Below are 14,814 nucleotides of genomic sequence, written 5' to 3'. Positions count from 1 at the left end.
TTAATATTACTAAATTAAATAATCTACTTAAATAATGCATTGACCAAATGTATTACATAAGCATGAAATTGATGCCTTTTCATCCTCATCGTTTGTTGTCATCACTGAAATCTTCAACTATACCAGCTGAGTTAGTTTAATTAGTTTACAATGGAACATATGAGCATATTTATACAGTATTACAGTGGAACAGTTCTGACTTTTGTTGAATTGTTTATTAGCCTATAACTGATTGGTCACTCCAAACAATTTCTACTGCCATTAAATTGCGCCTTTGTAGTTCACTTTAATTTATTAATTGGTGGTATATTAAAGGCCATGCAGGGTATATAAAATTATAATGCTTAAGCTGATTAATTTACTTTTGCAAGCAGCAGTGCTATTTTCATTTAAACTATTAAACTATGCTGATTGAATTGCACTTGTTATTTACAGAAGACACGAGAAACAATTATAAATAAATTACATCTGGGTGGCTGTTCTTGGTAGGCCATCACTTTCTCCAACAGATGCCACTTTATAATGATGTTACCTTCTCTTTTTCCTCTTTATTTTTATTCTGGCCTGTGATTGTTGTTTTGCCAGTGGGACCCTGGAATTACGTCACCAGCAAACCATAGCAGCCACCATGCCCATAATTATTCATAACGTTATGGCTTAAAATAGCTTAAAGCGATGAGTTCTACAAAGATTCATCTTGCTACAGTTATCATGAACAGGGAAAATAATTGTAAAAACCAAAACCTTTTGTTGTACCAGGCTGTAAACATGTGCATTTGTGCTGTAAATTTTTGGGATATTAACATGGGTTTCTATGGGGAGTGACTGGCTTTTGGAGCCAGCTTTCAGTAGCCATTCCAAGAAACGCAAGTAGCTTTGCTTTTCAACACCGAACGTTGGGGCTTGATTACACTGGGTCACAACATTGAGTGTACACACAAGTGTACTAACTGCTTGCACCCCCACACTGCCATTACATTAAGAATTTAAGAAAAATGCCACACATATGGATTTGTAGATGTATTTTCTTTCTTTTCTTTTCTTTTTTTTTTTTATTAAAATTTTAGAATTAATGATATATGTATGATATGTATGTAATGCTGTATGAAGCTATATTGCTGCTCACGCATATTTATGGATATAAACACAGACTGACAGCATTCATCCATACATAAAGCATTAAACATATTAAATGGTGGTTTAATGACTTGTACACCCTGTTTCACTTGGGGTTTGGCTGTTATTCACTCTGCATTTAATCTTGGAATTGTTTTGAAACTACCATACAATGCAGCACTGGAATTCTGTTATTTTTCATGCCATCATTAATTGCACTACTTGTGCAGCTGGGCAGAATCAGCTTTGTTTTTACAGTTGGACTTTAACCATCACTTAATTGGAACACTTGAACACAGACCAGACCTCCTGCTGAGTTCTGGCATAAAAATCTCCCCCGTCCACAGAGAAGAAGGCAAAGCGGTAATACGAACCACTTTTCGCACATTTGCATTTTGCCAGCTGTAGCTGCTGATTAAATGGCAGTGAGCAGAGCCGTTAAAAGACACAAGTGTAAAAAGTCAGCCCCAGGACCTCTTTTATGAACTGTGTTAGCTGAGGAAGTGACAGATCAGTGGATGTGCTGGATGTGATGGAAAGAGGCTTTACGGATATGCTTATCTGCGCGTGTGCTTCTGTGCACTGATATAAACCGTGTGGGTGGGTGGTGGAAACACGCGAACCTGCACATCTGCGAGCTTGCACCAGAAAAAAAAAAGTGTGGGGGGCTTTCCTTTATTTTCCGATCCCCTACTAAATCTTCTTGCATCTCTGCTGTGGTCCTCCCTTCGCTCGCCAGTCTCACTGAATAGCCCGGCTCCTACAATACACAGTAAATTTCTTGCACAATTAAAACAAGGAATGGATCTACAAAAGAGGGCCCCAAACAATGGAGTCGGATGACAAAACAGCAAAAGAGACCACACTGAGCCGTTTGATTAAGCCATTGTTGGGGCGCACAATGTACACCACTCCACGGGCCTTTTTCTCACATACACCACATGTCAATCAAACCCCGCGAGCCAAGAAGCTAAACCCACAGGAGCAGTAGCAAACACGACAATCAAACGGGACAAAAAAAATTGAGACTGCGTCCAAACTTTCCAGCATCTGTACTGCAGTGGATGTGGACGGAGGACGCTACAGGGGAGATCCCTGACATTTTTAACACTCGGGCTCAGGTTCAAGTGCACGCTGACCCGCTCACTGTTTTCTCAGTTATGTACAAGTATCAGATATTTATCGTCAACAGCATCACACCATGTGCGATGACTGCCGGCCTTCTCCCGCTCCCGCGTGCTCACACATGCGCCCCTCCCGAAGTTGATAAATTCCCACAGTGGCTGTTGACCCAGCTGCTTTTGTCAAGTGGCACTACCAGCAGGTGCTGTTTTCACAGCCACCCTGGCAGTCGTACAGGCTGTTTAGTAGCGCTGCTGACCCCTGCCTGCTATTAACAGTGTTAGCTGCAGTCCACCCCCCACCACCCCACCCAAACCCTCCAGGGACTCTTACTCTGTCTCCACTCTCTCTCGCTCCCTCGTTTTTCTGTTTGTCTCCATCATTCTGTCTTTTTTTTAAACTACATGCAGCCTGCAACAACAAAGGCCACCACGGATGGAGTCTGGAGTTGGGTGCTGATGGGAGCATGGGAATTACTACCCCCCCCCCCACACACACACACACACACAAAGTCCTCGAGTCACTTGTCACACTAAATCTCTTAATTAGAGTTATTTATTTACCCACTGACAGATATTTGGTTAATTCTACCACATTTGCACATGGCCCGACTCACGCAGTAGGTCCTGAAAATGTCATCAGCTCTCCTGCTAATGGGAACACAAGTGTGGCGTTTACTGAGGTGATGGATTACGGTGGGGTTTTCAGCCAGGACAGGTGAGGTTTGACAAACATAATCAACAACCAAATGGTGCCGAGGCAAAAAGCACACTGGTTTTACTGTTTCAATACACTCAGTCACACAGAGGGAAACAGTAGTACTGGATTATTTAAAGTGGCCTTTCAGTAGTTAGGACCTTATCTAGCACCTGATGCAAAGTAGTACCCAGCATAGCACAAGTGGCATTGCTATTTTTTGACCATCAATTTTGTAATTTTCATGTCCAGCACCCATGTTGTTTAAATACACAATATACTTGCAATATATAAGTCAAGGGCCGATTTATTTTTTTTTCTGTTTGTTAGCTACACAATATTCCGATACATCTTACACAGGCAGGTTCACGCCTATGTAAGATGTATGTGTATTGCTTTCATGAGGCAGCAGAAAGCGAGTGCACCATAGACCACCACAAACTGGGGCTAGAGTTGTTCTGGTATTTATGCGGTGCAATATTCAAATACACCTTTCATGGGAATGTTCACGATACACATACACTCTGATTGTACAAATAGGGATGAGCATGAATCCCTTTCTCCACCAGAAAACCTCTCACTTCTGTCACCTGTGAAGATTTATTATACTAAATGTGTTGCAGATCTCATCTTTGGTTGTATGTCATAAACGGTTGTTTCTTCTTGTTTCTGCTGCACAGTGAACATTTGCTCTCCAGCTATGATTGGTGAGGGTTGTTCTCCCATGATGTCATAAACACAGCACACATACACACAGACATGCTGAGCTCACTTTTCACACTCGCGCCTCTCAGCTCTCAGACAAGCATCAGTCCACAGGATCTCAGTGGCGAGGGGAGTGCATGAACAGAGTGGTACATGCACGCTCATTCCTTCATTAACAAATTGCGTTGCCTCGTTAACTCGTTACTGCAGCGCAGCAGAAATGTTTATACACTCATATTTCTCTCTGTCAGTGGACAACAGGCGCTAACAGAGGCGTCAGGTTTGAACTGGATGAAATGATATCTGTATTACTTCCAGACTTTTAGAGCGTGATATGAAATGAGTCTGCTTCAGCCCATTTGCTGATGTGCGTGTCTGGATGTTTGTCTTAATATGGAGGATTTTTAAAAGTCTCTCTCGGTACTCAACCTTTATACAGATGCTGTGGAAATGTTGGTGTGTGTGTATGTGTGTGTACCTTGTCTGGATCCAGTTAATATTTGAGGACGCCCTCTATTGTGTTGTCCTTCAAGACAGGAGTGTGGAGGGAATACTTGAATTAAAACAAAAACAGTGCTTTCCTCCACATTAAAAATGTGTGCATACAACAAACACTCACTTTGTGTGTCCACCTTCCCTGTGACTGTGGGCACAGCAGAAACAACAACAGTACATACCCAACGTTGAGCCTGTCTGAGGTCTTAATGAGATGACATTGTGTTCCAAGATTAACCATACAAAATTTTTATCAACATATCACATATATACAAAGTTCCAGAGCCTCATCCTCCCCATGGCCACATTTAGAATTGACACATATCAAACACTGAACTTGTCTGAGCTCATAGGGGGTTGTAACACCAGGAACGTGGGCATGAATCCATGTATACTTGATCCTAACATCCAGTAGTGTCAACGCTGTGTACTCTACTCGACGCACAGATCAACAGATGGTACCCGGGACCACTGGAGAGGATGGTCTTGATCAAAGATGACTAATAAGCCTTGAAGCTCAAGATTGAGTCTCTGAAACATTGTGTACACAAAGTGATTGTCAAGATATCACATACATGTTTCAAAGACTTTGCTCCATGGTGACCACAAGTGGAATCAAAATATGCCCAAAGTCAAACTTGCCCTTTCTGAGGTCTTACTGAGGTGACCTTGTGTACAAACTTTCACCTTCGTATACTAAGCCTTTGCCAAGATTCTGTATACATATGGACCACACGGATGAGTCTTTGGCAGGAAAGAAGTGTGTAACTGCTTCACCCCAGGTAGCTGCAATGGTTAACTGCTGCTCAGGCGCTCACCATGTCAACCTCGTGTCTTAAAGAGGATGACAGATGACACTGATTAGATGAGTTTATGCTATGCCCATACCCCACCCATGGCTAATTAAGTAACTAAATACAACCCCATTTCACCCAGCACCTTACCTTGCATGCAGTTTATGCACTATGTAAATAGCAAAGTGGAGTTGGACACAACCCAAAAGCCAAATTAAATTGTCAAGATATGGCCCGTGGTACTTAAAACTATAAATTGGCACTTCTTTTTATTAAATCCCCCCCCCCCCAAAAAAAAAGGCACAACACGTGGTTCATCAAAATGACATTTTCAAGAAGTTTTAGCCACATTTAGTATGATATGGTTTTCATACATAATTACAGTACATGTTGTTTTTGTTGTTGTTTTTGTTTTTTGGTTGCTGTTTTTTTCCCCTCATCCCTGCTTCTGGTTAGTCTATTAGAGGATTCTTTTTCTCATATGCGATGAGTCACAGGAAAATGGAATCTGGAAACTATGATTGTCTCACAATTTAGAACTGATGTATGTTTGTGGGTGTGTAATGTTTCACCAAAATGCAGAAATCTTATGAAGAGATTTCTGCAGCACCATCAAAGGCAAAGCTCTTCTAACAACACAATCCGTTAAAAAAAACTATAGATCTGTGTGAGTTGATGTCACACTGAAATGCCACCCATAGCAAATAAGTGACAACCATCTTGCTTAATGTTTGTACACGAAATGTGGATTTTCGATTTCTGTGATCAGTTACTAAGTATATAATAATCTCGATCAATAGTACACAAGGAAGACTGTGATCTGAATATCATGAAAGCCTTCCTGGTGATGCTCACTTCAGATGTGTAGGAAAACTTTTCATGATATGGCCTACTTCGCAATACAAGCTGGCTAAAACAATAATAACCATACAAAATCACATATCACACCCCTGTCATGATCTGTTCCAACTGCTGCTGTCAGGCAAATGGCACAGGTTAATTAAAACAAGAACAAACAGACTCAAAAACTATTTTTATCCAGCAGTCATCAATATACTTAATGTGGCCAGAACAAAAACTAGAACATACAGTGCATCTGGAAATTATTCACTGTGCTTCACTTTTTACACATTTTATGTTACAGTCTTATTCCAAAATGGAGTGCATTCAGTTTTTTACCTTAAAATTCTACTCACAACACCCCATAATAACAACATGAAAAAACGTTTTTAAAAAACATTTTTGGTAGATTTATTAAAAATAAAAAAAAAACTAAGAAATCACATGTACATAAGTATTCACACTCTTTGCTCAATACTTTCTTGATGCACCTGTGGCAGCAATTACAGCCTCAAGTGTTCTTGAATATGATTCCACAAGCTTGGCACACCTATTTTTGAGCAGTTTTGCCCATTCCTCTTTGCAGCACCTCCCAAGCTCCATCAGGTTTGATGGGGAGTGTCGATGCACAGCTATTTTCAGTCCTGACTAGTCTCCCAGTTCCCGCTGCTGAAAAACATCCTCACAGCATGATGGTGCCACCACCATGCTTCACTGTAGGGATGGTGCCTGGTTTCCTTCAAACATGACACCTGGCATTCACACCAAAGAGTTCAATCTTTGTCTCATCAAAGCAAAGAATTTTGTTTCTCATGGTCTGAGAGTCCTTCAGGTGCCTTTTGGCAAACTCCAGGTGGGCTCCCATGTGCCTTTTACTCAGTACTGGCTTTATCTGGCCACTCTACCATACAGGCCTGATTGGTGGATTGCTGCAGAGATGGTTGTCCTTCTGGAAAGTTCCCCTCTCTCCACAGAGGAATGCTGGAGCTCTGACAGAGTGACCATCGGGTTCTTGGTCACCTCCCTGAGTAAGGTCTTTCTCCCCCAGTGTTTCAGTTTAGACGGCCAGCCAGCTCTAGGAAGAGTCCTGGTGGATCTGAACTTCTTCCATTTACAGATGATGGAGGCCACTGTGCTCATTGGGACCTTCAACGCAGAAATGTTTCTGCACCCTTCCCCAGCTTTGTACCTATTTGTGTCTACAGACCATTCCTTTGACTTCATACTTGGTTTATGCGCTGACATGCACTGTCACTGTGCGCTGTGGGACCTTTACATGTAGACAGGTGTGTGCCTTTCTAAATCAAGTACAATCAACTGAATTTATCCCAGGTGGACTCCAGTTAAGCTGTAGAAACATGTCAAAGATGATCATTGGAAAGATGATCATTTTTTAAATAAATTTGCAAAAATCTAAAAAAAAATTGAAAAAACCTTTTTCACATTGCCATTATGGGGTATTGTGAATAGAATTTGGGTGGAAAAATTAATTTCATCCACTTTGAAATAAGGCTGTAGCATAACAAAAGGTGGAAAAAGTGAAGCGCTGTGAATACTTTCCGAATACACGGTAAATGTGTGTACACAGTATGCAGTCTTGAAGGGAATTCTGTCTGCCTATGTGGGTCTGTCTTTTGTGTTTTTATTATTTTTTTTAACCCTTCATTTTAGAGTTTAATGTCTTTTGATATTTAGTATCTATATTATAATAGCCAAAAGGCGTGTGTGTATGGTCCATGTATGGCTTCAATCACAAGAGACTGGGAAGAACTGACATTTTCTGTTTGATATTCTTATGTATTTTGAGTCAAGGATGAATGCTTCGAAAACAGAAAGTTGATAGACCTAATATTTTTGGAGAAATTAGCAATATTAGCTAACAATAATAAACGATGGACATGATGCTGCAATGCACCATGGGAGTTAGGGGTTTTGTTGTTTTAAATGTTATTATTGTGGTTTATGTTAGTTCAACAGTGTTATTAGTGTTGGCAATTTATTGTGTTTTGTAGTTCAATTGGCTTGGTCAGTTTAGTTAAGTGTCATGTTGCCGTTGCCATGACTGAGTTAAGTGTCATGTTACCATGAGTGAAAACTGTACTTTATTTAATGTCTTCCTCCACTGTCTCTGTTTGTGGTGTGTAAAAATAAAAGCACCTGCTTGCAGCAGAATGCAGAAAAGAAAAAAGTGCATATACAGTAACTTCAATCATGGACAAACTGGGGAGAGCTGACATTTGCCGTTTGGTGTGCTTATGTATTTTCGGTCAAGGATGAACACCACCAAAATAGAACATTGATAGGACTAGTATTTTTGGATAAACTATGGATATTAGTTAACAACACTGAACAATTGATGTTGCTAATTACATTCTGGACTTACATGCCATTCCAGCAGGGGGTGGTAAATCATTTTTATATTACAAGTGTGCATTTGTGTCTGTGCATGATTTTTTTTATTTTTTTTAGTAAGTTCAATGTAAGTATATAATATAACTGTTGTTGTTGTCCATTCGGCTGCTCCCGTATCACCCGGGGTCGCCACAGTGGATACAGCCAGATCTGCATTGGTATTTGCCACATGTTTTACGCCGGATGCCCTTCCTGACACAACTCCAGTTTAACCTGGAGAAACACACACAGCCGCTGTTGTTCCGAAGAGGTCTCCCATCCAAGTACTAACTAGATCCTGCACTGCTTAGCTTCTGAGATCTGACAGGTTCAGGCTTACACAGAGCAGACCAGCTGCCTAAGTATATAACTGTAAATACATTAAAAATACATAGGTAACACAAGAAAGTGAAAACACTTATTTCCATTGTGGTCCATTTAAAAATCAAATGACAAAATACAAGTACTAATAAAATAAAAATACTGATAATTGTTACGAGCGAGCCAATCAACCCAAGCCCAAAAAAAGCTGCGAACTGAGTGGGGAAACAAAGTAATTTATTGAAGTAATGATACAGAGTAATTTAGAATGTGCAGAAAAGGCAGGAGGCATAGGCTGCGCAATGTCCTTAATTCCCCTCTTTGCTCCTGGTGTCCAGCACCCTGACATCGGTGTGTGAGTGTGTCTGTATGAATAGGTGTAAGCAAGGCATCATTGTAAAGTGCTTTGAGCTTCTGATGCAGATGGGAAAACGCTATATAAATGCAATCCTTTTACCATATTATCTGCAATGACAATAAATTATATTCTATTTTATTATATTATAAAATGGCCCAATCTTCAATGGCCAAAGGTCTACAATGTTCTTATAAACATGCCAAGTGAGTGCCTATGTCATTTCTGTTCTAAATCATATCATAATATCACAATGTCGATTAGGACATAAAGGACATAATAGTACACTGCTATGAAGGTGCAGTACATTTCACAATTTCAAGGTCATGATACTGTTCAAATCATGTTACATTCCTGTGAGATTTCCCCATGACAGGTACAGAAGAAAAGATGTACACAACATTAAAAAGATGGAACAATATGACTTGAAGTGTTCAACAATTGACTTGTGAATATATATTATCTGCATCCTGAGTTGAGCAAATTTGTGTCATCAGCAAATATATCTCTCAAATAAATAAGGTGGGCCCTAAAATCAAGCCCTGTGGCATGCCACAGTTTATGTTCAGTAACTCAGAACATAAATTAAGTCAAATATACTGAATAAGTCAATGGTATAGCTTTCATACACTAATTTAATCAATATTTGATTTCATGATTGAGAACATTGAATTATTTCTACAAAATGTTAGCATGTCCTGTGAAGCTTGTGTAATTTTCCCTCCCAACAACTATTGCAGGCCCCATGCCCCAAAGGAGTGCCAACGTCAAGTGGAGCCTCCAGAGCTACTGATGACGGCTTGTTCTAGACAATGTAAGAACGGACACTGCACTCCGACGGGCAAGTGCTGCTGCAGTGCTGGCTGGGAGGGACCATTCTGCAGAATTGGTAAGCGGCTTTTTTCCAGTCATCAGAAAAACTAAGACAAGAGATCTGGCGTTGTACCATACATTCCTGTGTGATTAACTGAGGTTTAGTACTGCACACTATCCACAACAGGCCCACCAATGTTTCCCTTTAAGTTAATCAAAATCATATTTTATTTTATTTATTTCCACTGAATAATACAGAATATTTTCCAATCTTTATAGGGCTTTGTTTGCCCATCTAACTGTCTGATAAGTTTCAGAACAGATCCAGGAACAGGATGTAGATGAAAAATTTGAATTATTTTACCTTCTGAACAATTGATTAACAATTTCTTTATGAACAATACACCACCATGTTTCATGGAAATCAGGAATTTCCTGCTGACAAATAAAAAACAGACAGATATGGGTGAAAATATAACAGAAGCTGGTTTCTGAGCTCTACTGTGGAGCAAGAGATGCAGCTGCTTCCTCCGCGGGCAGTGCTGGTGTGTAGTGTGAGGCTTCAGCCACTGCATGTGATGGTGTGAGTGTTGCTGCTGTCATGCTGTGGTGCTGGCCAGCCAGGAATAATTTGTCAGATTCCTCCGCCAGCGCACGGCAGTCTGTGATCGTGGTGTTGGCCAGCACTGCCCGCACCTTAGGAGGGAGTTGGTGCACAAAAAGTCCGGCCGGTGTCTTCTCAGGAGCTGCAGCATTCTGTCCATGAGCTCTGAGGGCTTGCTGTCCTCCAGCCCGTGCAGAGAGAAGAGTCTGCTGGCCCTTTCAGTGTCTGACAGTTCAAACGTTTTGAGGAGGTGATCTTTGATGGCTGCGTATTTGTTCACAGCAAGGGGCTTTGCAGGAGCACGATCAGCTTCGATCAGTCTGCTGAGGAACTGCTGAGGGCCGACATGATGTAATAATATTTCGTGTCATCTGCAGTGATCTCTCAAAGCAAACTGCGTCTCTGGTTTTGCAAGCCAGGCGGCAGTTTACAGAAGCGTGAACATCAAGTGTGAAAAAGTTTCAGCAGCAGCAGACATTCACACAGCTGCAGTGCCCGGTGATCAGAAACAGCGGGGTTTTGAAAAAAGAGGGCAGAGAGAGCGACAGCGCTATCTCTCTCTCTTTCTTTCTCTCTCTCTCCCCCTCTCTCCCCCTGCCCCCCCCCCCCCCCCCAATGCAAAGAAACGGAATGTTTAAGTTCGCTTGTGAGTTTAAATGGCAGTACTTTTTTGTGTGGGGGAGCACACAAGGGCTCTGAACTTTTTTTTTTAGCACAAAATAAAACACACAAAATAATGTATATACATAAAACAACCAAAGAGAGAAGGAGAGAGAAAAAAAATACAATATAAATAAAGTGCACTGAACTTTGCGATCTGATGTTTCCAACCCTGACAAGGAAGCAGTGTATCCTGCTGAAAATTTGGAGTGCCTTTGCTTTTTACCGTTTTGAGAATGGAGCGCATTTCTACAATACAAGAAAAAAAACGTAGGCAGGAGCGCGGCAAGGGCTACATGCAACAGTAAACGACATTAAAATCAAACATACACAGCTGCAAGAAAATCTACAAATGCAACAACACTCGATTACCCAGGAAAAACGCAGAGTACACGTGCATTTTGGGCATACTGTAAACGCAACTCTACGCTTGCGCCGGTGAGGGGCTATACCGAGGTGTTCCCAGGCCAGTGTGGAGATATAATCTCTCCACCTAGTCCTGGGTCTTCCCCGGTGTTTCCTCCCAGCTGGACATGCTTGGAACACCTCCACAGGGAGGCGCCCAGGGAGCATCCTTACCACATGCCCAAACCACCTCACCTTTCAACATGAAGGAATAACAGCTCTACTCTGAGCTCCTCAGGGATGACAAAGCTCCTCACCTTATCTCTAAGGGAGACACCAGCCACCCTCCTGACCCAACCCTCATGACCATAGGTGAGAGTAGGAATGAAAATTCATATACTGTTCATGCAACTGTCATAGCAACTTCCAGGATCATGTCTCCTGTTTTTTCTGTGTGCACACACAACAGCATTTCCATCAGATACCTCTATATACACCTTTCCCTTTCCTTTTCCTGTTTGGTTGATGTTATGGTATGCCTACAACACACCCATGCATAAAGTGCAGCATTAATGCAGCCCTTTACATCCAGCACTCAGGATTGTGTTTCTCAACTTCTGTTTTCCTCTCTTTGGCTGCAGCAAAATGCGAACCGGTCTGCAGAAATGGAGGAGTGTGCATAGAGCCCAACTTGTGCCTGTGCAAAAGTGGCTACTCCGGCGCTCAGTGTGAGAGCAGTGAGCGGGGAATGCCCAACGATCAGCAAAAAGACGGCCTACTGGACCACATCATTGACATGACTTCGTACCTCCTCGACCTAAGCACCTACATCGTATAGGGGTGTACAATGGGAGGAGGCCATCATCCTAAAGTGACACAAATCTACCTACCACCACCAGCAGGCGCTAATGAGGTGTCCTTAATATGGCATCTTCTTGTTCCACACAAGCATGTGTATACACACACATACACATACACAAATACGCACAGGCTCCTCGTCAGGCTGCGCTTCATCCACATCTCCATAACCAAACTCTTCCTTTTCCAACCTATAAGCTACTTGCTCTTGAGCACCAGGCCTGGCATCCAAGCCGTGTTCACATTTCAAGAGATGTGAGATGGACTGAGACATTCTCTCTGTCATTTGTGCACGGCTGACTCCTCGTTAGGGTCAACACTTGCCACAGAGGACACTGCACAGGAACAGACCGTTTTAACCTGAGACTTTGTTTTCTGGGGCTGTCAGTCGCCTTATGTAAGACCCTGAAAAATGGAGTTTGAAGATGTTTCAGCAAAGACAGTCCAGGAGTTACCTAAAGACTGAAAAATCTGAGGAATGGCAACATTTTTGAGCTCAAGAGCTAATTTTTTTTCCATTCAAATACAGCAAAGTAAAGATGTTTTAAAGAACACACTGCTTCTCAGCCTCACTTATACTGTCATCGTGCAGAGCTGCAGTCCTCTGTGCTGTTCTATTCTAAAGGCACACTTATGATGTATTTAGTTTGTGAGCACATTGTCATAAAAGGTATAGTGGTATACAGTACGTGTACTTTGGTAGAGACTTGTTATCGCTTGTAATCGATGTACAGAATGGCTCTTCGGCAGAGGACTATGATCTACACGTTGTACATTTCAAAGCCAGTCTCACATGATCTGAACAGTCTCCTACTCCTGTGCACTGTATTTGTTTCTTTCGTTAACATCGTTACTCATAAAGAGTTAAGTGAGAGTAGCTTCGGATCCACACCGACACAGATCTGGTTTAATAAACTCCTTCCATTGTGTCACACACTGAACCTGAACCCAAACGCCGCATGACAAAGGGAAGAGACAGCACAGTGATGTATATTTCCAATAGACGACTTAGCATTGCAAAAACTATAACAATACTATTATTATCATAGAGGAGGGTTTATTTTTTTATGCGTAATAATATATGGGAGAGAATGGTGTTTATAGAAAGCAGTTTTATTACCTTCATCAGCTCATATCATTTCCTGTTCTTTTAAATGCTGTAGTGCATAGTTGAACCCAAACAGACTGAAGAAACCAACTGCCTTAAACTATTTACTCAAGTGCAAATAAAACATACCAGCTGATGTAATTAAAGGAGATGAAACTAATTATATACAGTCAAAATAAATAGGCTTCACTGATTAAAAACACTTTGAATTATTTGGGTTAATTCAACTTAAATGGGTTAAGGTGGTTTCCTGAAGAGTTCAACCCAACTCATCAGCTTTCACAGTGCAAATAACCTTCTTCCACTGTTGAGAAAAGTTCACCAGAATGCCTTGTATTTTTTTTAATGCATGTCTATGCCTGCACAGAGAAATGTGAGGCAGGTGGATGAGTGATTCTCATATTTTACCTTAAGATATGGCAACATTACCGCTGTCAGTAATGTGTCTCGGTTGTGAAATGATCAAAGATCCAGTCGGGCCATCAGGTCGCTGCTGAATCAGTTGACAGTTCAAGGGAGATGTTATCTGCAGAGGGCACGTTTAAGATTAACCTGAGAATCTCTCTCGTGGAGATACTGTAAGTGTGAGAAACAGTTCAGCTCCATGTGCTCCTGCAGGTTATATTGCCCATATTTCACTTCACTGCATAATCAATGTTATTAATACCTCTAATTTGTGGTTTAAAGTTGCATACTATCAGGTTTTAATCTTGTTTCCCTTGATGATTTTTTGATAAAACAGTTGTCACAGGTCATTGAAGATCAGCAATGTCTCAAAGCGCATTTGTTTGTGTTTCCATCTCCCACTTTGCTTGTTTTGCAGAAAAAAGTCAGCTCTACCTGTTCTAATGAGGCAAAATGGAATTCATGCTGTAAAAATGGAAAGCATCATAATTTTAGCACTTAATGTGAACGTTGCATTGTAGCTGCTGAGAAGGCGTGGTGTGAATAGAATAACCATTTGCATTATTTAAGTAGTTACACAAATAAAATAATTATTTAAGTTCTCTATGTTGTTTTTACCATTGTACTGTATGTGACAATTTTTTATACCTCTATTGTAAATAAAGCTAGGGATAACTTTGTTTCTCTTCAGAAATATCAATATGTGTATTAAAATTTATAGCATGTCTGAAATACTTGTGAGACAGTTTTACGGCTATATGTGCAGTGCATCTGTAAAGTATTCACAGTGCTTAATTTTTCCACATTTTGTAGTGTTACAGCTTTATTCCCAAATGGATTCAATTAATTTTTTTCCCTAAAAATTCTGCACACAATACCCCATAATGACAATGTCAAAATGTTTTTGTTGTTGTTTTTTAGATTTTTGCAAATGTATTAAAAATAAAAACACCTAACAAATCACATGTACGTAAGTATTCACAGCCTTTGCCATGGAGCTCAAAATTGAGGTTAGGTGCATCCTGTTTCCACTGATCATCCTTGAGATGTTTCTGCAGCTTAACTGGAGTCCACCTGGGGTAAATTCAGTTGAATAGACATGATTGGAAAAGGCACACACCTGTCTACATACAAGGACCCACAGTTGACAGTGCATGTCAGATCACAAACCAAGCTGGGTGTCTGA

The 14,814-nt window shown here is 41.0% G+C and overlaps 1 protein-coding gene across 2 annotated transcripts in view; it reads left to right on the top strand.

The window, feature by feature from the left end:
• The window catches only part of hhip (hedgehog interacting protein), a 79,624-nt gene extending 65,264 nt beyond the window's left edge, over window positions 1–14,360 (top strand). For both annotated transcript variants that reach the window (XM_034189320.1, XM_034189321.1), the window contains exons 12-13: window positions 9,576–9,724; window positions 11,899–14,360. In XM_034189320.1, coding sequence (XP_034045211.1) covers window positions 9,576–9,724; window positions 11,899–12,095 — 346 coding nt within the window. In that variant the 3' untranslated portion in view covers window positions 12,096–14,360. The remainder of the gene's footprint in view (window positions 1–9,575; window positions 9,725–11,898) is intronic.
• Window positions 14,361–14,814: the final 454 nt, after the last annotated feature.

Source organism: Thalassophryne amazonica, chromosome 15 (assembly GCF_902500255.1).
Source record: "Thalassophryne amazonica chromosome 15, fThaAma1.1, whole genome shotgun sequence".
NCBI classification, from domain to species: Eukaryota; Metazoa; Chordata; class Actinopteri; order Batrachoidiformes; family Batrachoididae; genus Thalassophryne; species Thalassophryne amazonica.
This window is presented reverse-complemented; position numbering and strand designations above follow the sequence as displayed.